The 25692-nt window shown below is 40.2% G+C and overlaps 1 protein-coding gene across 7 annotated transcripts in view; it reads left to right on the top strand.

Annotated features, from left to right (window-relative positions):
- Positions 1 to 25692, top strand: part of SGCE (sarcoglycan epsilon) — a 107378-nt gene that overhangs the window by 7524 nt on the left and 74162 nt on the right. For 3 of the 7 annotated variants that reach the window (XM_029588904.1, XM_029588902.1, XM_029588905.1), the window contains exons 2-5: positions 5046 to 5153; positions 18335 to 18457; positions 20269 to 20426; positions 23469 to 23541. In XM_029588904.1, coding sequence (XP_029444764.1) covers positions 5046 to 5153; positions 18335 to 18457; positions 20269 to 20426; positions 23469 to 23541 — 462 coding nt within the window. Of the gene's footprint in view, positions 1 to 5045; positions 5154 to 5234; positions 5272 to 18334; positions 18458 to 20268; positions 20427 to 23468; positions 23542 to 25692 lie in introns of those variants that run through there. The other 4 variants (XM_029588906.1, XM_029588908.1, XM_029588907.1 and 1 more) reach the window with 4 other exon arrangements.

The raw sequence follows: 25692 nt of genomic DNA, 5'->3' as shown, positions 1-25692 counted from the left end.
ATAGTAATCCCATTCAAATAAATTAACACAGATTGCCTCAAAAAAAGCAAGCTGCATTATTTTAATGAATTTTTAAGAATTGTATTTAGCTGATCCTGGGGACACTGGGATGCTAATGTGCATTTCAATGTCACTGGGATGCTTCTTAAAGGGCCATGTGGCCTGAAACTTCCCTTCCCAATGTGTAAATCCCCCCACCATAGGGGTCTTGGCTGTAGAGGTGGTGCAGCCTTTAAAAAGTTTAAAAATAGATTTAAAAGTCACATGGTGACATCTGGCTCCCTTTTCAAAATCCTCCCTTTTGTTACATAAAATACCCCCCAACCCTAATACCTCCCTATTCAAACAATCCCCACCCTCTCCAGCCTCCTACACTATACAACATAACCCTTGGTAGTCTAGTGGCCCCACCCCATGCCTCCCTTAGATAGAAGTGACACCCTCATGGTCTAGGGACCCTCTTCCCAACCCCGGACTCCTCTACCTAGAAGATGACACCCTAGTGGTCCAGTGGTGGTCTGGAGTGCCCCCTAGGCTCCAGGCCGGTTGACGTCAATTTAAAAAATGGGGCCGGACGGACTTTGCCCCATCACTAATAGTAGGATTCCTAGATATTATAGTGCTTGTAGTCTACTAGACCCAGCTGCTAGTCAGTTCTGCCACTATAGCCTACCAGACAAACTTAGCCATGGGGTTGCCTGTGTTTACACTAGGACTTCTAATCTATCATATTATTAACTACTTCTGTCAGCCCCAAGACTCATTGTTGAGTCAGTATATTATGGTACTACAAACACTTAAAATGTGCCACTAGATCATGTTTTCTCCTATCTCTTCACTTTTAGCAACCAAAGATCCTCTGGGGGTAATTTTCAAAAGGAGTTACATGCGTAAATGTAGCTACTATTGTAGCAATTTTCAAAAGCCATTTACTCAAGTAAAGTGAATTTACTCCAGTAAACCTGGTTTTTACTCGAGTAAATGCTTTTTAAAATCAGGCCCTAAGTGTTTATCTCATGCGCTCTTATACACTGTTATTGTTTTATCTTCCACTACCTGTAATAGGAGGGTGTTCCAAGCATCCATCATCCTTTCTATGAAAAAGCATTTCCTGTTGTTGCTCCTCAGTCTTCCACCTCGTGTCTCCTTGTTCTAGAACCTTTCCCCATTGAAACAGGTTTGCTTTTTTTGCATTATTAATACTGTCCAGGTATTTGAATGTCTTACAGCTCCCTGGTCTCTCTTTTCCTAGCCTCTCCTTTAGGTATACCTGTCTAGATTTCTAATTCTCATTTCAAAGGGTTTCTGATACCAGCCCCCTGTGCAAAAACTAAATTTGGCACAACCCTCGCATGGAAGATGGCAGCTTTACTCATGCCACTTTCGACACTGTCTTATCGTCATCCACCTGATCCCTACCTGATCCTTCCTCTAATTCTTCTTCCCTCCCGGTGATAAATTTATGTTTTTTGGCACTGCTGGTGTAGGGAACCCCTCCGCTGATAGACTGAATAACAGTAATAAAGTCTTGGGTATATACACGATAAACAGTGCCCCTCAAATTCAGTAAATCCCCTGCTTTCACATAAACTTCCTCAAACATGGGTAAAGAGCAAAACTAATTTTGGTGCCAAGACCAGTAATGGCAACACAAACTCTCCAACATGTGGAATTCTGTGAACCAGCATAAAATCCTGCAAAAAAGTAACTCAGAACATATGTAACAAATTTGCTGTCCCAAAATAGCATTAATTCTCAGGACTTAAACAGCACCAGCCCAACCTATGGAAAGGAAGCAATGCAAATATTACACCAGGCTCTAGAACACCAATACTTTTATTGGGAAAACAGAGCAAGCAGGATTGTTGCAGAGCCCTATACAGAAACCTTACATTAGCAAAACATCACATACGAACTCTCTCTCTCTCTCTCCAAACTAACCCTCCACAAATGACCACAAATTAGAAGTAGAATCCTGCAAATAAAAACTGAAATGGAAATCCTAAGAGGTCAGACTTTGTATGCAATCCTAAGAGGTCAGACTTCGTGTGCAACAACAGAGAAATAGAAACAGAAATGCATTTCATCCTGCACTACACAAAATCCAAAGATATCCGAGAGATGCACTTTCACCAGAGCTGATATATTCCATTCACTAAACTTAAAATAAAATGTTTTTTTTTCTCCCTTTGTTGTTTGTGCATTTTTCTAATTGCATTGGACCTCATTTCTTTTTTTCTGCTTTCCTCATTTTGATCTCCTAACCTCATTTTCAGGTTCTCTTGTCCATTTTCCATCCCTAACCTGACCTGGGGACCCCACAGCCCATCTGGTTTTCAGAATACCTACAATGAATATGCATGATATGAATTTGCATACATCGGAAACCAAATATATGCAAATTTATCTCATTTATATTCATTGTAGATATCCTGAAAACTCAACTAGGTAGTGAAGACTTTCAGCTATGAGTTATGAGGAAACCTGGGTCAAGAATGCAAGCCTCCTCTGTATCACTGTTTTCCTGAGTGACTGGGCTCACATCACTTTATCTCCATATATCGCGATTTACCTACATTTCTGCTTCCCTCTGGTTTTGGAAGTTTTCACACAATTTTGTCATTAGAATTCTGCTGCCAGTTATTTCATGGATATAAATACAATTGTCTTGTATTTCACCTTAGCAATGAGCTAAATCCATTACCATCTCATTGAGGCTTTGGCCATAGACAGTCTTATCAGTATTAATAGCTCATGAGTTGGGACTCTGAGGTAGATCTTCAAAACATACGCGCGCGTACTTTTGTTTGCGCTACCGGCGCAAACAAAAGTACACCAGATTTTATAAGATACGCGCGTAGCCGCGCGTATCTTATAAAATCCAGGGTCGGTGCGCGCAAGGCTGCACAAAATTGGCAGCCTGCGCATGCCGACCCGCGCAGCCTGCCTCCATTCCCTCCGAGGCCGCTCCAAAATTGGAGCGGCCTCGGAGGGAACTTTCCTTCCGCGTCCCCCCACCTTCCCCTCCCTTCCCCTATCTACCCCACCCCCCAGCCCTACCTAAATCCCCCCCCTACCTTTGTTGGGCAAGTTACGCCTGCTTGAAGCAGGCATAATTTGCGCGCACCACCCTGGCATTCCCCTGCACAGGCCACAGTGCCGGGGACTCGGGACTGTGGCCCGCCCCCGAACTGTCGACACGCCCCCGAACATGCCCCCACCCACCCCTTTTACAAAGCCCCGGGACTTATGTGCGTCCCGGGGCTTTGTGCGCGCCGGCGGTCTATGCAAAATAGGCGCGCCGGCACGCGAGTGCTCTGTGCGCGTAAATCCGGGAGGATTTACGCGCGCAGGGGTTTTAAAATCTACCCCATTATGAGGAAGTGTTATGTAGCTAGTAGGACTTAGGGGACCACTTGGGAGTGCTGGAGCCACATTCTGACCCATGCTCCTGAGTTGTTCTCCCAATAGGGAAGGAAAGGTAAAGTCATTCAGGGCCCTTAAGATATCTGGTCTTCTGCTAAGCCTCAGTAAAAACAAAGGCACAACACACACAATTTTCATGACCAATTTTTAAGAGCATTAATATTCTAAATCTTTTTTTTTTTTTTTTTTTTGCAGAAAAAATAGTGGTAAATGATTACAATAGTGTGTATGTTGCCAGTTACTGATGCCAGGCCTATTATGTTTGACTGTTTTTCATTGGCATTCAAGCACTTGTATATGATAGCATAACATAAAAAGCAAAAAATATAAAACTATGGAGCATAGGATTTTATTTTCTGATGATTTGGGGGTATTGAGTGACATTGTTATGATTCCTTTCCTCCAAGCTTCTTAAATTAGTGAATTATGAATGTGCAGATTTCATTACCAATTGAAAAGTCCATGAACCCATGTATAACTGTTAGTCCAGCTTAACCTCATATAAATGCATTACATCCCTTTCAGCTACATCCTTTTGTCAAAAAAAATATTTTGAGATCCACCCTTGACATCTACCTGCCCAAGCTCCAAACAATGGCTATTAGACTCTGGAACCCAGAGCAGCTTAACTGATATGTTTCTATTCCCTTCAGCTGTTATTCCATTTAAGAAGACACTCTCCTGAGTTGTATCTCTGTTCTGTCACATTATTCACATCCAATGCCAACCATAAGTCGATGGCATGCTTATTCCTTGAATGTGATATGTAACCTTATCATAAGGTTCTTTTTGTACCTAACCCCTCCCCCCTTCAGTTTAAACTGTTGTACGGTTTTCCTAACAAATAAAATCCAGTTATGTGACTAGAGAAAAAGATTTTATTGCGCCCTTTATGATGTGGTAAGAACTTTTATCCTCAGAGAGTTCCCGTTGTTGTATTCATATGACAACTATATTAGACTCTTCTGAAACTGAAAAGTTAGCAAAGTGAAGCGAGGACATAAGGGACTGGCAGTATGAAAAACACAGTAATCTTGCTATTTTAAAAATGTTATTTTGCAAGTACTTGAGTTTCCTAAATTTCTCTAGATCTAACAGTGCAGATGCCGCAGTATTTTCCCCTGGACAGAATGCCCCCGGAGCAGCGTTGCACTGGAATATAGCTTTGCTACATCTGCCTTTAAAAGTTTCCTGCATACCTGGGAGGGTGATTAGGAAAGTCCGGCTCGGCCACGAGCAGAACCGAGGATGGCACAGAGTGGATCTAGCTGGGACTTCCCTAGCTGCTGCTTGCAGTACATTTCCTGGTTATTATTTTGTTTGTTTGTTTTGTTTTTTTCCTGTGGCACAGCAGAATGTGAAGTTGGAAGCCAGAAGTCAGAGTTGCAGGGAAACAAACATTCTCAAAAGCAACAGCATCTGTTTGAGATTCTTTTCTCCTGTTTCTGGTCCTATATCTGATAGGAAATTGACCCAAATATTGCATTACATCTGAGCTGGGAAAAAAAAAAAAAAAGCATTTGATCTGGGATAAATACATTTGCTTCTCAGGATATTTATTAATCTGACATTAATTTCATTCTTTTATGTTTCTTTTTTTATCATTTCATTTTGGGAAGCTATTATTTTAAGCAGTGCTGATGGCAAAAATGACACAATTGTCTGGAAGGCTGAACGATCCAGCAGTTATATTATCAGCAGAGTAAAGGCTGCTGAGAAGAATGATGGTGAGTTTAGGTTGCTTACTTTAAGTCCCTTCTTGGGGATTCAGTCGGCTCCTGCCTTTAATGTTCGCTCTGCTTTCTCAGCCATGCAATCTTCTTGTCCATACCTCGGCATCCCAAGGTGAGTAGTTGATTGGAGAAACAATGTTTTTTTTTTTGTTTTTTATTTTTACCATTTTCTAATCCTCTAAACTTGCTCAGTTTTCTCCGCCCTTAACTTTCTGTTTTCTCTGTTCTAGCTTAGGGATCTAATAGTGGTTTTCTGCCTAAGTGCTGGTTGCTTGAATGTCTTTCTGGTGTGTTGTGACATAACAGTTTTATACACGGTAACAATTTTAAAATATCTAGAAAAAATATTGTGTAGCAGATCTGTTCACAAGTTGCATGTGCAGGGGATAACTGGAGACGAGGAGCATTAAGGCCACTAAATGCTGGGCTCAGTGCACCTTTGGTTTGACCCAAACATGGCATATCCCAAGTTCTTATTTCACTCTTGACAGCATGGTTTTTGGGTCAGAAACTGTAGTTCATAGAAGGCCTAGAACAAATGTGTAAAAGCATGGGTACCGATGGGGGAGATATGTATTGCACTGACTTTACCCAGCCTAAGAAAAGCTGGAATATCTTTCTTTTCATTATACCCGGTAAGGACTTTTTTTCCCCTCTAAATATTTGTCATTGACCGCCTTCAGGTTCACACATAATTCTTCTTCTCCTGTGGCAATTTGTGTGGCCCTCCTCCCCACCTAGCATGCATAATGCTTTCCTCTTCCTGTTGTGTGGCATTCGAAAGTGCCGTCACTGCTGAAGGACCAAGCCCTGATGCATCACCCACGATTTATAAGAGAGAGGACTCCATCATTTCTTAGATTACACGAAGCGTTTTTGGCTCCATGTCCAACAGAAGTTAGATTGATAAATGCAGTGCAACACTACAACTCTGCTTTTCTAGACAAATAATAATAAAAATGGTATTGTTTATTAATCTTGATCTAGCACTTGTCGAAACACATCCAGGCGGTTCACAATAAAAACCCATGTATAACAACATTAAACAATGCTCAAATTCAACCTAATGCTTCTACCAAGAATGACTAATTATAATTATTCAAACTATTTTTTGTTTCCTAGCCCTTCCTGTTTTATTTTGTTTTTTTTCTGTTTCATTATATGTCAAAATTGTATTACTTTGCATGGCTGATTTTGCTTTATGTCCTCCCTGACACTGTTTCATAAGTTACACAAAGCAAAGCAGGCTGTGTGACTCTGTTTCAAGTGCCCATCTCTGTCGAGAAATAAACCAGGAATGCGTTGGCAGAGCTGGTAGACGGGAGAGGGCATGGTATGTGAATGTTCAGCTGTGAGTGGAAAATGAAGATTAAAGGGCAGAACAACTATTGTTGAAAACAATTTCCATCTTCTTTGATACATGAAGAACAGCAGGTTTTGTTCAAGGGAGGAATTCTGTACTGAATGTTCCAAAAGGTGGTAGCATCAGTGAGAGTGACAAAAAATTAAAGCAGAAAAGGCAATGATCATGATTTTGGAAGCAGAATGCAAATATGTGCCCAAGGTCTTGGAAATGTTTGTCTTAAGAGACAATCTAAATTGGATGAATATATTTTATGTATAGCCCTCTAGGGCCCCTATAATTTCAAATAAAATCAACTTGAGAGCATTTGGAACCACAGAGAAGCACTACACAGTAGTATCCCATAGTTCTCTATACACCTTTAAGGTCATATTGCTGTTTCCCTTCATTTTATTTTCTCTTTTGGGGGGCCAGAGAGGCCTCGGAAGGTGGCTGGGGGTTTCTGAAGACCTACAGGATAATTTTAGACTAATTGGTGGGTGATATTTTGGGCATCTTGACTCTTTAATTTTCTCGCAGGTCCATTGGGGACCCTTGTTAGTATCCCAATGCTCCCTTGGGATAATATCTATACCTCCCTAAGACATCCTGAAATAACAGCTGACTTTTTTCTTAAATCAGCTCTGTCATTCTATTAACTTAGGACTGCAACTTTATGCATGAAAATGCATTCAAAGCAGCTTATTTCCATAGAGGTAGACAGCTTCATGTATATTGCATAATATGGTGATGTCGTGCGATAAACATCATGTAACATATGTTACATGCTGTTTAACACACAAAATTGCCTTATTGCTGCTTAGTAAATCTAGGCCTAAGTTTTCTAGCTGAAGTAATGGAAGGTAAAGTGACTTGCCTAGGGTCACTGTCTGAAGTCTCACCAGTCATGAATCATTTCTGGTTGGCTGGGAGGAATCTTCCTCTTTGAAACTGGCTGGTGACTGTATCAAATGTTTGGGTGTGCTTCTTAACCAGAGTTGATGGAGATTGTTGCATGTATGTTCAAAATAAAATATGCCCCTGTCATATTGGGTGGGAAAAAAAATGGGACCATCTCATGCCAACACTTGATAAAACTAAAAGCTACAATGACTCATAGTAAAATATAGGGCCCAATTTTTATTTTTTTTTGTATTTGAAATTCTATTAAGTTTATCAGTTGTTGCAGTACAAAAAAAAGTATGCAACCTATTGAAAGGATATCAACAGTAAAGAACCCCCAAATTCCCCCTTACCCCATTCCCTTAGATTACATATAGGTAACAGAAGGTATAACAATATAGCGATCTCGGGTACATAAAACAGCAAGAATCAAAAACCAAAACATTCATGCAAATGTACATCAAGAGAGCAAAAATGTTAACTTTGACTTCCAAAATACTGAAGGATATGTACCGAGTCCCTTTTAATGTTTCTATTTGATGCATTGCATTGTCATCTGGACAAAAAAACAAACCTGTGTGATACTTGCTCAGCTGGATATTACTGTTGCATCTGATAGTATAGCAGATCATGAACTTATTAAAAGATTGCATAGTATTGGTACTGAGGGTATAGTTTTAAAATGGTCCTCCTCTTTTCTAAAATAAAAAATGTGCGACACTGAATAAATCTGTTCTTAGATTCATGGAGACATAACCCAGCTTTGAGGGATGACATTTCTAAATACTTATAAAAAGTACCTTTATTCAAACACTTTTCAATGGTAGTAGAGTCCTCCAATACGGCCATGTTTCACCGATGGGGCTGCGTCGGCGGGGACAGACGATATGATCTGAATAAAAACCAACAAATTCATTGTAGGAACAGAGGCAACCACTTACTACAGAGAAACCATGTACATACCAATATCTCAAGCTTATGAAGAAACTTTGAAAGCAGAATATTCTGTGAAATTAAGAGATTTAGTCACAGTGATTAAAATACATATACTGCACAACAGTAAGCAAACCGTTAGGTTACATGTGGTGGACTGACCTGATACAGACTACTTTTTTAGAGTACATAGAGATTATCAAATTAGTTTAAGATGTCAAAACCTGAAAGGGAGGCAAACAACTTTCAGAGGAGAAGAGGCAAAAGAGCTGCCAGTACAAATAGGTTTTATAGGTGATACTTTTTTTTTTTTTTTTTGGGAGGTGCACAATTCATATCAGGGCCATATTTAAGATTATGGTGCCCATAGGCAGGGCCATGGTGGTGGTGCCTCTTTGAGGCTGTGCTGGCACTTGGCACTATAGCGAGCAGAAGCTGGCTTCTCTTTGGTTTGGATATTTGGTGCCTTCAAAACTGGCAACCTAGGCGATTGCCTATGCCTAAATCTAGGACTGATTCAGGTGTTCCTCAGGGCCAGCATTGTCATCAGTTTTGTTTGGTATGTATCTACAACCTTTAGGATAAGTGCTGATTATGTTAGGTTTGTCTTATTGTATTTACGCAGTTGACATACATTTTATCAAGCTGTTTGAAGAGAATTAATTCTTAAATAGCTAAGAACAAACTGGTATTGAATTTAAACAAGGCTGTGATGCTTTGGGTATCATGATCAACCCCCTCCAGGTGTCAGGGGTACACTATCAACAGAGGCTCAAAATTTGGGTGTTAGGATGGATTCAGGCGTAACCCTGAAGTCTCATATAGTGGCCAGATCTGCTTTTTATAAGCTTAAAATGATTAAACCTTTAAGAACAAATGTTTCCTATCAGGATTTCAGATTAGAGGCCAAAATGTTGTTGTCAAGGCTAGATTATTGTAGTGCCTTGCATGTGTGACTATCCAAATACCTGTTACAAGTACTCCTGTGTGAAGGAGTATACAGGAGAAAATCCCCAAACACCTTAAAGTACTGGATCTAGAGATCTAGCTCAGTCTATCTTAAGCCTAAAACAGCAGGGAATCCTAGTCCGGGTGGAAGTTCCTGGGTAGGTGTATAACTAGCCTGGCCCAGAGGAGAAAAGGAAGCCTAGTGAAACATTTGTGTTGTTGAACTGAGAAGAATAGCAGAGCTGCTTTTGTTTTCTTGTCACTAATAAAGAAGTTTATGAAAGATTTCTGCCAGAATTCAGCCTGAATCTGTCCTCTGGCTACCTAAGACCACTCACAGTGCCACATATGGTGTCAGTTTGGGGATTTCTGTGCTAAAGCCTGATAAACATAAAGAAACCATTCCAAAAGAGAGAATTTTTTTATCCTTCTGTTACTTTCTCCTTTACTTGGCATTGCTGCAGTGGCAGCCAAAAGTTTAATTTACAAATAGATTAAGAAGGATAGATTTGCCTGGAATGAGGTACTTATAGCTATAATGAGTTAGTGCTGAACAAGCAGGTTTGTTTTATTTTTCCTGAAAGTTGAGTTTGTGTGTTCCAGAACAGGGCAGAACTCTTCTGAAAACGTTTGTGGTACCAGAGCCAATGGGCTAGCATGGAGCAAGAAATGCAGGCCCTTGCTAGGGGCAGCAAAAAAGCTGGGAGTCAGTCCACACCCTGACTGAACAAGTAGCCCAGCAGCTGGTTTTGGTGAGAAACTAGCAAATGATACTGACCCTGTTGGTACAAGCAATTCAAACCACAATGAAGCAGACACTGAAGTCTCTTATAAGGGACTATGTTAAATGTTTTCTGGAAATTCAAATACACTATATCAACTGGCTCTCCTTTATCCACATGTTTATTTACACCCTCAAAAAAATATAGCAGATTGATGAGGCAAGACTTGCCTTGGCTAAATTCATGTTGGCTTGCTCCCATTAACCAATGCCTGTTTATATGTTCATGTGTTCTATTCTTTATGATAATCTCTATGATTTTGCCTGATACAGATGCCAGACACAATGGTCTGTAGTTTTCTGGACCACCCCTGGATCCCTTTTTAAAAATTGGTATTACATTTCAATCCTTCAGATACCATAGATGATTTAAATCATAGTTTACAAATTAACCAAAACAATTCTGCAATTTCATTTCTCAGTTCTTTTAGCACTCTGGGATGTATAACCTCTGGTCCAGGTGATTTGCTACTCTTTAGTCTGTCAATTTGCCCTAGTACATCTACCAGGTTCACTGAGATTTGTTTCAGTTCTTCTGAATAATCACCTTTAAATATCACTTCTGGCATGAGTATCTGCCTTACATCTTCCTCAGTGAAGACTGAAGCAAAGAATTCATTTAGTCTCTCTGCTATGGCCTTGCCATCCCTAAATGCCCTTTTACCCCTTGATCATCTAATTGTCCAACTCCCTCACAGGCTTTTTACTTCAAATGTACCCGAAAAAGGTTTTATTATGTTTCTACTTCTTCAGCAAGCTTCTATTTAAATTCTGTCTCAGGCTTCCTTATCAATGCTTTGCATCTAACTTGCCAGTGCTTATGCTTTTCCTGTTTTCTTATTCGAATCCCTTTTTCTGTTTTTTGAAAAATGTTCTTTTAGCTATTATAGCCTCTCTCACCTCACCTGTTAACCATGCCAGTAGTTGTTTAGCCTTCCTTCTGCCATTTCGGATGTGTGGAATGTATCTGGTTTGGGCTTCCAAAATGGTATTTTTAAAAAAGGTAAACACAAAAATTGTAGAGTGAAGCACAGGGCACACATATATCAAGTAGAAAGGCAAATGTGTGCTGCGAGGGTGAAGCGATTTGATAAATTCCAGTAGAATCCAAATGTTGTTCAAAGAGTGTAGCTTTTATTTGTTTAAGGTAAAAAGAATTTAATTCCAAATCACATTAGATGCACAACTATCAAAAATAAGATTAAAGTACAGATCTGTCCCCTGACATGGGACCGTGTTTCACCAAAGCTGCATCAGGAGGAACATTTGAGCAATTATCTAAAGAAAGGGTCAAAACATAAATGATTAAAATACAGACCACAATTGATGGCTAACAGCAGAGGTAAACTTTAAAACAGTCTACATACCCTAATTAAACATACGTGCAGTGTAACTGGTCACAGCAATATGAATTTTGCAGATGAAATAAAAAATATTGTCACTAGGTTATAACAAAGGTACATCTTGTAAAAATAGAAGTAAAACTGAACTGGGACAAAGGTACATCTTGTAAAAGAAGACATAAAAGGGAACTGAGACAGTATATAAATGTACAAACCTTGTTACATACTGGGCGTACATTTACATACTGTCCTGGTTCACTTATACTTGTATTTTTACCAGATGTATCTTTGTTAAAGCAGATTGACAATATTTTTTATTTCATCTGCAGAATTCCTATTGCTGTAACCAGTGACAATGCAGTCTGTTTTAAAGTTTATCTCTGCTGTTAGCCATTGTTTGTGGTTTGCATTTTAATCATTTATGTTTTGACCCTTTCTTTAGATAGTTGCTCAGTTCTTCCTCCCGATGCAGCTTCGGCAAAATATGGTCCCGTGTTAGGGGACAGAGCTGTACTTTAATCTTCATTTTTGATGGTTGTGCATCTAATGTGATTTTGATTTAAATTCTTTTACGCTTAAAAAAAATAAAAGCTACACTCAGGGGTAGATTTTAAAAGGTGTGCGTGGGTGCTACCCGGCGCGCACACATGTACGCCCCAATTTTATAACATGCACCTGCCGGCAGCCTGCCAGCACATGATCCTCCCAACACAGTGGCAAATGGCTGCTATGTCGAAGGCCTCTGGCCCCGCCCCCGGACCGCCCCGCCCATGCCCCACCCCCGGACTGCCCCATTTTGCAAGCCCTGGGACTTACACGTGTCCTGGGGCTTTACACGCATCGCCGGGCCTTTGTAAAATAGGCCCGACGTGCATAACCCCCCCTACGCACGTAAATCCTCTAAAATCCGGCCCTCATTGAACAACACTCAGAAGTTACTGGAGTTTATTGGACCGCTTCAACCTCGCAGCACAGATTCGCCTTTCTATTTTTAAAAAAAGGTCCATGGCTGATGTAAACCTTTGTAGCTACTCCTTTCAGTTTTTTCCTTTGAAAGTTAAATGATGTCGCCATAGATTTGTTTAATGTCCTCCCTCCATTTATTAAGTCAAATTTGATCTTGTGATCACTATTGCCAAGTGACTCCAACACTGTTACCTCTTGCACCAAATCCTGTGTAGACTCGGTGTAGAACAGGTAAATAGGGAATGGTTTTTTAGCCTTTCAAACAACACTAGGGCTAGAGGGCAGTCCATGAAATTAGCAACCAACAGATTTAATTCTAATTGTGGGAAATTATTTTGGGGAGCTTGGTGGGGAGGCATTCAGGGATTGGCTGGCAGGACTGGCATTTCCTTTCATTGGAGCGAGGTTTAGTCAGTTATCTGGGAATACGTTCCTGAATACCTTACTGTTAATCCCTAGTCATTTTAGGACTGTGGCAGAGACTCTGGAGCATTCACAGTTACACTGCTGCAACTCAGTGTATGTTGGACTACCCTGTTGGACTGATGTCTGTCCTGCATTAGGTTCAGAATGCAGCAGCTTGGCTGATTACGAGAATGTTTTCTCATGAATACATTTCTCCCAAATTATTTGACCACCTTCATTGAATTGCCATTAATTGGCAAATCCAGTTTAAGATGATCACACTGGCATTTAAAGCACTGCATGATATGGCTCCAGAACACATTTCTTGCCGCTGTTTCTGATGTGCTTCTCCATGGGAAGCTTCTAACTGTACCATCTCTTAAGAGTCTTTGTCTGACTGAAACTCATTACAGGGCTTTAGTTATAAAAGCCCCTTTCCTTTGAGCTATGGCTTTTAGAGTGTTACTTATCTTTCAAGAAGACAGAAAAAGCCCTTCTTTTTGAACAGGCCTGTCTGCTATAAGTCTCCTGCGATTTTAATGTATTTATTATTTGGATTTATTACCCATTTTTTGGATAAGGAATCCACAGTAGCAGCATTCTATCAGAGATCAATAGCAGCTGAACAATAGACTATAGTGCACATTAAGGATTGGTGTCGAAGGACTGAACGAGCATATAAATCAATTGTACAGCTTAACAGCATAAGGTGTAACACGGTAAGGAAATGATCTAGAAATAAACCAATAGTAAGGCCTAACTTAAAATCTTCATTAATGCACAGACTTAACATAAATACACAAAAACAAGAGCCAGTTTCTCAAAATGACTGGGGGTGCTAAATTCAACACAAACTACTCCTCCCTGGACAAAGAGAAGGAGGTTTCTCAATATTGCTCCACCTCCTACCCCCCTACAGCTGGTACCTATGTACACAAATATCACTGAAAAACAAACAAGCTGTAGCAGCATGCTCAAAGTACTCGAAAATTGATGAGAGAGGTGGTTTATCATAGTCGGTTTAGTTTAATGGATGCTTTCTAGGATGGATAAAGTTATGAATTTGGCATTTTTATGCACGGAGTGTGGACTGGCAATGCTCTGGTTCTTTTATCGTTACATTGTGGTGTGTTAGATTTATTAATGATGTATATATATGTAAGTATGTATTTTGATAATATTGTATTATTTTATTATGCTGTTCCTTGTTCAGAACAAGCCTTTCAGACTAGCAGGATACAAATATTTTTAAATAAATAAATATCCTCAGGAGTATGTGCTCTCTGGTTGAAAACCACCTCCTTAACCCATTTTGGAGAGGGAGGGGGTCTGTCTAGCATAACGGATGACTTTGATGGCGTTGTGGCATCTTCATCCCTTTCACAGGTGAATTTGGAGGCTGTGTGCTTAGCTTCGCAGACAGAAACATATGTTTGAATTTATATCCCTTGAAGGTACCTGTGCTAAAACATTGGTAGTTGCCTTTAGTGGAGGAGGAGATGTGGTATTTTTTTGGATTGTCAGACCATTTATAAGGCTTGCTGCTGGATTGGGCCAAAAGGGCCAGAAACAATTGTTCATTGATTTTTTTTCTCCTTGAGCCACAAATCAGTGTTGTTATGGCTATTCCTAAGCGATGATTGCTCTCCTCCATCATGGCCCTGTATTTCTCAGTCGTAATCTAACCAGGCCCAGCCCTCACTGTCTCTGTGGACCTGGATAATCCTCTTGGAGTAGCTCCATCCTCTGACGAGGGTGTGGAAGGTAAAAATCCTGTTAGTTATTTTTCTTGAACTATTAATGTTTCCATTTTGTACGCGCTTAAGCCCCTTGGGATTCCTCTCAAGGATGGAAAATATATCAGTATGTCTATGTTTAAACATTTTTTTGTTATGAGAATTGGGCACATCTTCATATGGAGATTATGAAGGCACACAGTGCTTGTGCTGTTTTCTCTGAATGCACCCCTGACTCAGAAAAGAGGACTTAAGAGTCACTAGAGGTATTCACATTGCAGTTAGAGGAGGTAACATGAACTAGTGGGTGAATCCCATGACTCCACAGCCTTTTTCCCCACAGGGTTAGCTGATTTGCTTTTTGGCCTCGTGCTCAAGGTGGTCAAGGCCTAAATCTCTTCTCAGGCTTATTTGCTTGCTCAGAGTATTTCCCCTTTGTCCTTCCTCTAGGTAGCCCCCAATTCCGGAATTAGTTGCTCAGTTCCTAGTTCTCAGTATATGTCATGAATTTACTCAACTTCAAATATAGATGAAGTTCCTTGAAGCCCTCCGTCCATGTTCAGACCCTCATTTTAGATATGTGGTAGACTGTCCTGACCCAGGGCCTTCAGCCACATCAGTAACATTGGCTTCCTGAATACCTTATGGGGCAGGGGGGCTATGCTGGGCTGCAGCAATTTCACCACCCTCAGTGGCTCCTCCCTTGTCAGCCCCTTGCCTTGACCCAGAAAGGTTCATGCCTGCAGCTTCCTTGCTGGTGAGCGCTGGAGGCTATGCTTATCAGTTAGCTGGTGGAGATTACTGGTTGGTAGTTTCCCCCAGGGCTTGTTGTGAGCTGTCTGACTAGCTTCAGGTTCCTTTTATGGAGCCAGTGTTTTCCAGAGGCAAGATGCACTGGAATGCGGGCAGGGGAGCCTGCCAGAAAAGCCTCAGCAGAATCTGAGTGATCCCTTTCCCTATGAGTTAAAACAGCACTGATCTTCCTGCGCTGATGTGGGAGGGACTGGGTTCACAAGGAAGATGTCCACTGGAAACGTACGGGTTACTTGTGTGGTGTGGCAATGCACACTGCTGATCAAGCAAGGAGCAGCAGTAATCAGGCAGACCAGTCTGAAAGTCCATGCTTGGCTATTGGGAAAGAAAAGCTAAAATTGTTTTAAACCAGTTTGCTAACAGCAAACCCCAGTTTTGGAACATAGCAGCAGGGAAAGTTAAACAAAAACTCAAAATGGTAGGGGTGTGCATTCGTTTGCAACGTATTGTGAATCCGCAACGTATATGCCATATTCGTTGTATTCGTGGGGGTCACGAAACGTATGGCGAACCCCCACGAATACAAAGTATCACTAACAAATAAACCCCCACCCTCCTGACCCCCCCAAGACTTGCCAAAAGTCCCTGGTGGGCCAGCGGAAGTCCTGGAGCGATCTCCTGCACTCGGGCTGTCGGCTGCTGGTATTCAAAAGGAGGAGAAATTAAGAAAAACAAGGTCAAGAATGTGGCCCGCTTTGTGTGTGAGGCAGTTGACCACTTGCTTCCTTCCACAAGTGGCCATAGTTTCCAAAAACCTTTCACATTAGTACAGGCAAATAGTGCAAACAAAGGAGAGGAATTATATGATAATAAGCCAGGTGGGCTGTAAATCAGGCAAACATTTAGCAAATTTGAAGACAGAAGCAAAACTTCATAGGAAAAGGCAATAGGTGACAGTAGCTTACAAACGTATGGTGGTGCATGAAAAAACAAGTATTCTGCCATCTCTTCACCCATTCCTAAATAGTGAGCTAGCAAAGTAATTAGGACTGCACTGAATGACTAGGGCTGCAACAGAGTCAATCAACCATGATTCAGTCTAACAGAAGAAGTCTGGCTTTTGAGAAGTTAGAATGTCATGAATAATGGCTGTTTTTTGGAAATAGTTGGATAATAAATTCAACCGCTGCAGTGGAACCTTTATCAGGGAAGATCTACCAGATCTTAAAACACAGCAACGAGATGCCTTGACCGGTGATCGTCGGGATCTTCCCCCCTTGTGAAAGGGATACAAGCTCCATCTCAGTGAGGATGGCAAGCGAGGAAAAAGGCAAATGGATGGTTGGATAGGCGAGTATACTGGGAGCAATTGGGTGCACACAAAGGGCAAGCTCTTTGGTAGCGCTGCTTTGTGTGCACAACAAAGGCTAATTCATCCTGCATTCCATGGGGAAATCTGTTTACAGGTAGGCAAACTTGCTTTCCTGGAAAAGTCAAGTCTAAGGATTCTGGCACTGGTGGATGTATTATTGCTATCAGCTTATTAAGGGGGTCATTTACTAAAGGTTTTCTCCCATTTTATGTCTATGGGAAAAATGCTTAGTAAATGACCCCCTAAGTAACCACTTGTTGGGCTTAGTAAGTAGAATAAAATTATGGGATATAACTGAATCCTCTGTAATCATGCTTAACTTGGATGAAAGGGAAAAATCCTAAAATCCTGTATGTTGTCCCATTCGTGACTGATTACTAAATGTAATTGATTAGCTTGGACATTGCTTGAGAGCATTACTCCAATCATGGACCAAATACAGAGGCAAATACTAATGCTATTTTTAAAATGTGATGCTGTTTCTTGTCTTTGCACATGAATTGAACTGGATCCATATCTGTTGTGCTTTTGTTGCTGCATTGAATTTGCAAATGAAAACTCTCTCCCTTGAAACTGTTATGATATCGAAACTGAACTGTATTTCATTTGCCTGTTCACGCACTATCTACCTCAAAGTAATGGTAGCACCCTGGGAAAAAGTTAGCCATTGTGTGGAAATCCAGTTAATTGTTCTTGTTAGTACTACACTGTCCCCACTGAAGGTCCTTTTCATTACAGTCTTTGGGAAGAGCATAAAAGGTAATGTCAGCCTGTTAGACCTTGAACTAATCTGGAATAAACAAGGCTACATGTTTATTTTATCTTTATGGACGTTAAAAAAGGGATGGTGAATGTGGTCTGTTTATGGGCACTTTCTGAGATGATTGAATCATTTTGAATAGCTTTTCAGGATCACAGCTATTATAAGAGAGAAAATATACAGGAAAGACCAAGCAGATGTGTTAAATATGACCAATGTAAAGAACATAGAACATTAATTGTAAGAAGTCGTTGTTTTGTTTACATGTAAGCTTCGTCAAATACCCTAAAGAAGCTATGTTTATGAACTTTGAAGCAGCTTCTTGCAGATACAGTTACTTATTTTGATTGCATATGAGATGTGTGCCTTTGTGTTTGGCATCATCCATTGGGATGCTTATTGGTAGATGTTGGATCTAGAACACTGCATGTGTCTTGGGCAGAGTTCTGTGAGTCTTTGATTGCAGAGAGATTGCTGTAGCTTTTTATTTATTTTTTTTGACAAGTACATTACATTTGTAGTACTTTGCTTATATTTCATGTTTCAACAAACAATAAAATGGTCCTTTATGGTGTAAAATATATATGAATTAGTGACTTGTCTGGCTCTCTTCATGTAAACTCTAGGCAGAATGAAGACATAATTTCTCTTGGTGTATCACAGTATCCTATCTGGTTTCAGAAGTGAGTGATAATAGAGAGGGAAAAGAACATATGCAAAAGATGCCCATGGGGCAGTGTGAGGTGCTACTTTTTCACATGTTGTTTGGGAATCGCACTGGCATGTCGCAGCTATAACAAGTATAACGCATGTTGCTTTGCTTGTTGCAGAAATTCACGCAGCCGAGCCTCCTCCATCCCTTTGCACGCCGTGTGAGCCAGAGCATGTCTCACTTTTGCTGTTCTCCGTCTTCTCTTTCTTTCTGCCTTTCAGTGTACACCATTCTGTCTAAGGTTCACTCTGATCGGAATGTTTACCCTTCCTCTGGAGTCCTCTTTGTTCACGTTTTGGAGCGAGAATACTTTAAGGGAGAATTTCCTCCTTATCCAAAGCCTGGTATGGGTTGCTTTGATCTTGAGTATTGTGAACCATTCTTTTACTGACCAATTTGTGTTTTCAGTTTAAGAAATTTGTACAGGACTGTCCTTTGTTTAAAGCTATTTTTCCTGTTTAAGGTTAGCTTTGAAAGTTAAAAGAAAAATATATCCACTTTATCTAAGTCTACTAAGACTGTGTAATAGTAACATATATATCCTAAACTGAAGACCTAGCAGTGCTATTGCAGCAGGATTTGATGTTAATATTGCAGGCCAAGATTCTAGAAATATTAGAATCTGTTGCAGGGTATTTGATGCAATATTGAGTATGCTATCAAAGTAGGATCAAAACATGTTTTAGCTATTAAAATACTTGAAGAACATTAAAACATAAATATTATCACTATCTATTTCATAGTAAGAAGGAATTTCATTTGAGATATAGAAACAGAAAGTCTTAAGGACCAATTCAGATAAAACTAGCACTGAGTAGAGTGTCCTGTAAAGCACTGAATTCATCAGCTGAATTGGCCAGTATGTAATTTATGCATATGTAAAATCATCCTACCTAACCCCCCAGCTTCTGTCTGAATTGGGTTTTTTGTAAACTGTAGACAAATACAAGAGAAATGCACTGAAAGTGGTTGTAAATAAGAGCAGTGCAACAAATTCCTTTGGTCATAAAGAATAGCCTCTAGTTAATTTGGAAACTCATCATAGCTAATTAATGAATGCAAGGAGGGCAATTGAGCACTCACGAAACTCTAATGAGAAAAACATTCATGTATCACATTTTACCAATGTTCCAGTCTCATGTACAAGATCATTATTTCTCTAGTGAATATCTCATATCTGAACCCAAAATAATATGCAACAAATTAACATATTTTCATACAAATGTGTGTGCTGCTTTACTCCATTAGCAAGTAGAGCACATTTTGCCAAAGGAAAAATAATTAGATTGATATTGCTGACTGAATGTAAATTTCAGAATAATGTAGCAGCTGCAATATGTCTTTAAAATGTGGGTAAATGTGCCTTAATAAATGAAAATGGTTTGGGATTTAACAGTTAAACAGAAAATACAGGCCTAATTATTGCATTCCAAATATGTGTCTGTTTATCCTCTCCCAGTAAAATTCTCATGGGTGTCCAGTAACTGCAGACACATGTATGATAATGTTACTCTAGTAATAGAATTCCTAGCTTTGAAAAGGCTCACCAAGTAGTTGGGTCAGCACTGCCAAAGAAATGTAATTATTAACATCCAGATCAAGGTCAGATCCCGGGGGGCAGAGATTTGGGAAGAAGGAGCTACAGTTAGTATGATATGCACTGGGGTAAGAATACTAGAGGGGAGGAAGTGGGAAAAAATATTTGAAATGGTTTTGATCCCCAAAAAAGGAAATTGCTTTCTTAAACAGTGGGAAGCTGGAATCCCGGCAAAACTCAGACACACACACACACCATTACTGCTGACATAGTTTAGTTGCTCAAAAAACACTGCATTGCAGAATGCCAGTGTTTGTATGATGGTGAACGGTAAATTCATATCAGCATGTTTCTTTGCTTTCATTTTCATTACTTTGCTACAGTACAATTAAAAACAAGCAAATTGTATTCTGTGCATGTTCAGGATATGGATACTAGTGATATACAGATGTTCAGCTGTGCAAACTCCTACATTACAGACTCATACTTTGCCCTCCGTAGCTCACTGCTTAGTATTAGTTTCTTAATTTACTTTAGCTGTTGCTTTTTGTAGAAGCTGCAGGGAGAAATGTCTGCTAACCATGCCTCTTGTACTTTTGAATACTTTTTCTCAATCAGGTGAGCTAAGTAACGATCCAATAACATTCAACACAAATTTAATGGGTTACCCCGACAGACCGGGTTGGCTTCGCTATATTCAGAGGACACCATACAGTGATGGGGTGCTGTATGGATCACCAACTGTAGAAAATGTGGGCAGGCCAACCGTCATCGAGGTACGTCTACTTTTTTAGGAATGTTCATTGTAGTTCTTCTTACCGACAGATTTTCTGGTTGGCTTGAGGTCTGTCTATACTAGTATTGTAATTACATAAATAAATGTTAAATTACATGAATATCTATTTTGATGATGGGGTAATATGTGTACAGAACAGAAGTACAACAGTGTAATGACTTGAGAGGTGGACCTTGTGGTTCAGTTTCCTTTGGGACATGTGGGTTCTAGTTCTATTCTGCACACTCTTTGAAATCTTGGGAAACGTTCCTGCTCTCCATGTGCTATTATTTATTCAATTACAATTAGAAATAAATAATAACCACAATGCTCTTTTTTTCATCTGGAAGCCATCATGTAACTTGACTTGCTCGGTTGTCTACCTCACATGCAGATGTCTAAATTGGTAAAGAGCATTTCTGAACAATTCTAATGAATGTGAATGCAATCAAGTTCATGCAACTAAACTTTCATAATGGAAAATTAGCAAAAAGAAGGTGCAAATATCTTAAATACAACTGAAAATAATATTAGCAAGAGCAATTCTGAAAGCAAGAAAAATGATTTTCAACCCCTCAGCTTTGTAGCCAGAGACATAAGCCAGGCTACCTTTAAATCTAACTCGTATGATAACACAATTATAATCACCCAGCTAAAATTCGGCAGAGTAGTTAAAGAGAAAGCAAGTGCAATTCTTTGAAACAAAATAAACCAGGCCGAAATCCAGTTCATTTGAGTTTGATCTTGGATTGTTTGCTTCTCCTCACTGTTCAAATCTAAATGCAAGGTATAATAAAAGCAAATATCAGCATGCTGATCTTTAATGAACATTTCCAAGTTCCAAAAAAAAAGCTTAATTACAACATTTTCACTATTTTCTTTTTCAGAAAAGTGCAGTTTTCATATTTCAGTGGTATTTCTCTTAATGAAAATTTTCCATACTCTTAGAATGCTTTAGTGACAGGAAGTAAGAAGCACAGAGAGCTCCTACCATTTTACCTATGTAAGAATTTGGTTTTATTAATTGGCAGAGCTTAAAATGTTAAGCCTGTGTTATTTGTCCTGTTGGTGCTGTGTGCACAACAGGTTGGGACAGTATGAACCAAATAATGCAGACTGAATTTCTAAAAGGTATTTATCTGGATGAGAGTGGAGGGAAGGAAGAGGACAGATATATTTTTATTGTCTTTGGCATCTATGAAAAGCTGAATGACAAAACAAGGAATTCCAAGGTGCAGATGTAAAGAGAGGAGACAAGTGGGCCAAGTACTGAGCCCTGAGTAGTGCTGAGAGAAAGAGAGAGTGATTGGCATAAACTCAAAAGGCATAAAAAGCTTGATAAGATCCAAACTAGGCAAGTAGAGTACTCAATAGTGTGATATATTCAAAAGAAAATAGAATAAGGGACAGTTTACAATATGGAAAGCAGCCTGCACGAAGGAGTAAACAGAATTATGAGAGTTGTGTGAACATGGAGAGGAGGTGCAAGCCAGACTGAAGAGAATCAAGGGAGTGAACTCGTAGGTAGATATGATGTAGGCTGAGTGCAATGAACTGTAGTCACCCCTAAGAATCTTCACCACTAAGGTGCCCTAGTTTAAGACCTGTAGGGAGTGTAGGAGTTGGCGCATAGCTCTTTGCTACAGTACCCCCTGTGCGGCTGCTGCAGTGGTGCGCTCCAGCCTACCCAAGAGCAGGTGGCGTTAGAGAGCTTTTAGTTCAGCTTTTGAAAGAGAAGTTTCTTTTGCTGTTTTCCTGTTTCACTGTGGCTAGGCCTTGGAACACTGGCTGTGCAGAACTGGAAGTGGCGTGGTACCTTTCTAGTCAAAAAGCTGGCCAGTAAAAGTGTCTTAGTGACTTTGATTGCTTAAAAGAGTTTTGAGTTTTATTTCTGAGAGATTTTCCTGGGCCCCTAGTCCTGACTCTGAGAGGGAAATCCCTTTGCCCTGGGAAGGATAGGAAGAGAAGACCTGCTGACTCCAACTGGCACCCAGTGGCTGGGCAGCGGTGACCTTGTGCCCCTGAAGCTGTTTCATGTACTTTTGAGTGGTTTGCCATTTTGGTTTTGGGAGGAAGCTTTTGTCTACCTTTCCTGCTTGGGCGAAGGGGTAGGGAAGGCGCTGAGTTTGGGGACTTTCACTCAGAAAGATCCCTGCTAAGACCTGAGAGGACTTGGAAGTGAGAAGAATTGTCATCTGGAGATCCCTGCCAGTGGGAAAGAAAGTCTGTGAGAATTTGAGTCTGGGGGAGCATCTGTGACCTCAGGTTAGGGGAGTCCATTCCATACCGGGAGCTTTTCTTCTCCATCTTCGGAAGTGAAGGTTACCCTAGGGTATGCTATCTTGAGGGACACTTGCACAGAGAAAGTGGGAACGAGTTATGGATGTAACAGAGAGAAAATGTGTTTGATGCCTGTTGACAACCATTGAAGACTTACCACAGTAAGCTTTACATTGGGAACACTAAATTCAAGTGTCCATCATGGTTATTGGCATAGGGGCTGCGTTACACCTAAGCGACTGAGCATACACCTACTGCGCGGTTCCCCTCCCCCCGCCCCTATGCCTTGGGCCCTGGAGGTTTATCCTATCCCCACCTATTGAAGAATCCATGCCCCAGTGCTGTTGGGTCTGTGCAAAGACTTAGCCCTGGCACTGAGTGTGACCCCTGTCTTCCTGGATAAATACCAGAAAAGGGGTGAGTGTACCTTTTGGAAGAGTTTACAAAGAGAGGGAATAAATTACATAGACCTGTACTTCCTAGCAAGTTATCATCTTAAGGGCTTTGTTTTCAATAGGGCATGCCATTGCTTTCTTTAAGTTGGATGTAAAAGCATAAAGAACTGAGCAGGAAACAGAGTAGAAATTAGAATGAATGGCAGAGGACAGTGAAAGTAGGGAGAGAATAAAAAGAAAAGGATCATGGCTATAGGTCATGAGAAAAGGTGTTCCCCTTTTTCTACTTTGTGTCTGCTGATTTCACTCAGTACCTTGTCTCTCAATGTATTTTTCTATTTTCATGTCCATTTTTTTTTTAAATGCAGATAACTGCTTACAACAGACGGACGTTTGAGACAGCAAGACATAATTTAATCATTAACATAATGTCAGCAGAAGGTATGTGCAGCAAGAATGCATTTTGTTTTCCTTTATGGTAAAGCTACCGAGCTCGGTAGACCAAAGAAAACCAAAAGTGACAGCTCCTATGATGTAACCAGTGGGCATCCTGGTAGTGGAGAGCCACTGTGACCAATTCAGGTTGGATCAGGAAATCTTGGGGAGTTGGCCACTGTGTTTAATCTTTGTGGGGACCCAGCAGTGAGGACCTGGAGCACTCTTCTGTTATAATCCTTGAGATTTTTTGATGTAGCGCAAAGTGAGCCAATGTCCGTTTTAACAGGCATTTGACGCAGTAGAGGAATGGCTTGTGATAAATGGTAAGAAATTTATCTCCTCCTGATAATTTTTGGAACTATAGAAAAAAGGCATGTAAAGATTGGCTGGGCCTTATTTTTTATACTGGAGTTTGTAAAATCAGATTGCTAGTAATAATCAGCTGAATCAAATACTTTTATATACTGTATCTCTATGTAAAAATGTTTGAGCTGCCATATTCTGTTTTGTATGTACAACAAAGAGAAAATCAAAGCCCTTCAGTTGCTTCATTTCTGCCCATTTAGCTTTAAAAGAAACAGTCTAAGGAAGCAAACATCCAAGATGCTTTGAAGTGAATGGATGCATTTAGAAACAAATGTGAAAATAATGTTGGGTTAAGGGGCAAAGCTAAATGATCATTTGTTTCATGTACCATTGAGTATTATGTAAAATATTTATTATAGCACCTGTATTTTCATGGGCAGGTAGCAATGTATCTCTGTGCTATTTTCATAGTGGCTGAACATTATGGAGAGTAGCTGTGGTATTCAATTATGTGAGTCTGACTTCTACAGGGCAGCAGTGAACTGCAAAGAATTACAGCAAAGTACTATTTATTTTTCTGTATGTCATTTGAATAAGTACAACTTGAAATAATTCAGAAGAAAATATTTTTTAAGTAAACGCTGCATGTAAAGATTTGCATTGCCGAATTTTGCATAAACAATAACAGCCAATACAGCTGTAATTATCAGCTGGTGGTCCCTATGCTTATTGCTTTTTCCAGCATTGAACTGATGTATATGTGTGTGTATGTGTGTGTGTGTGTGTGTGTGTGTGTGTGTGTGTGGTACGATGGGGTTTAAGGGCTTAAAAACATAGGAGCAGGAGGAAATCACAGGTCTGCTACTATGTGCAGAAAATGCAGCATACTGTATATGTAAGAATAAGTCAAACCCTGCAATATTGTATTATTGACCCATACTTTATTTTTTAAATTTCTAGCCTGTTCTATCTGCCATTCTATGTGAGGTACAAGAAAACAGAATCCAGTTACTGGTTAGACACTGTTGTATTAATACCCCATCACAACCCTTTCTTCGTCTGAATGAAGAAATAATTTCTCTTGGTGTATCACAGTATCCTATGTGGTTTCAGAAGTGAGTGACAGTAGAGAGGGAATAGAACAGGATGTGTATATGACAGTAGAATACCGAGGGGAGGAAAATGAGCAGTCTTGGGTATCTGTGATTTTTCCTTCTAGCTCATGGGCCAGTGTAATAAGGTGCCCTCAGCTGTGAGAATGTGTTAACATGTGGCTGTGCACACATTTTTGTGCGTGCAACTTTAGTACACAAAAATACACACAAACATGAGTAAACCTGTGTGCACCAATCAGAATGTGCAAGGGTCCTGTACTCCAGATTTTGTTCAGATAAATCGTGTTTTCTTAAACATGGTATGTGTAAATCACGTTTTCATGTTTTATGCATGCTAAGCATAACTTTCTGCACACATTTTCAGGTTAGAGTGCCTTTTTTTTTTTTTTTAAATTCCCAATGTACTCACATACCATTAGCCATTTGCTTAAAGAATCAGAGTTAGAGCTTTTTAGCGAATGAGTAAAAAAATGTGTGCTGAAATTCAGCACACTTTTTATTCGCATCTTATTGCATTGGGATTTCAGTGAGGGATGCTGCATTGTTAGCTCAGTGCCAGAGTCCTTGTGTTAAGGCCAGTGTGTTGCTGGCTGAAATCTCCTGTTACTTGATGAAATCTTCGGCTGTAGAGAACTTGCAACCTTCACACTTAGGGCCTCATTTACCAATATCGCATTGGTAACGCATTAAGGGGCGTTTCCCATGCAAATGAGGCTTTTTTCGTGCAGCGGGG

This window comes from Rhinatrema bivittatum, chromosome 2 (genome assembly GCF_901001135.1).
Source record: "Rhinatrema bivittatum chromosome 2, aRhiBiv1.1, whole genome shotgun sequence".
Lineage (NCBI taxonomy): Eukaryota > Metazoa > Chordata > Amphibia > Gymnophiona > Rhinatrematidae > Rhinatrema > Rhinatrema bivittatum.
The sequence above is the reverse complement of the archived record's forward strand: the minus strand, read 5'-3'. Positions and strand labels throughout refer to the sequence as shown.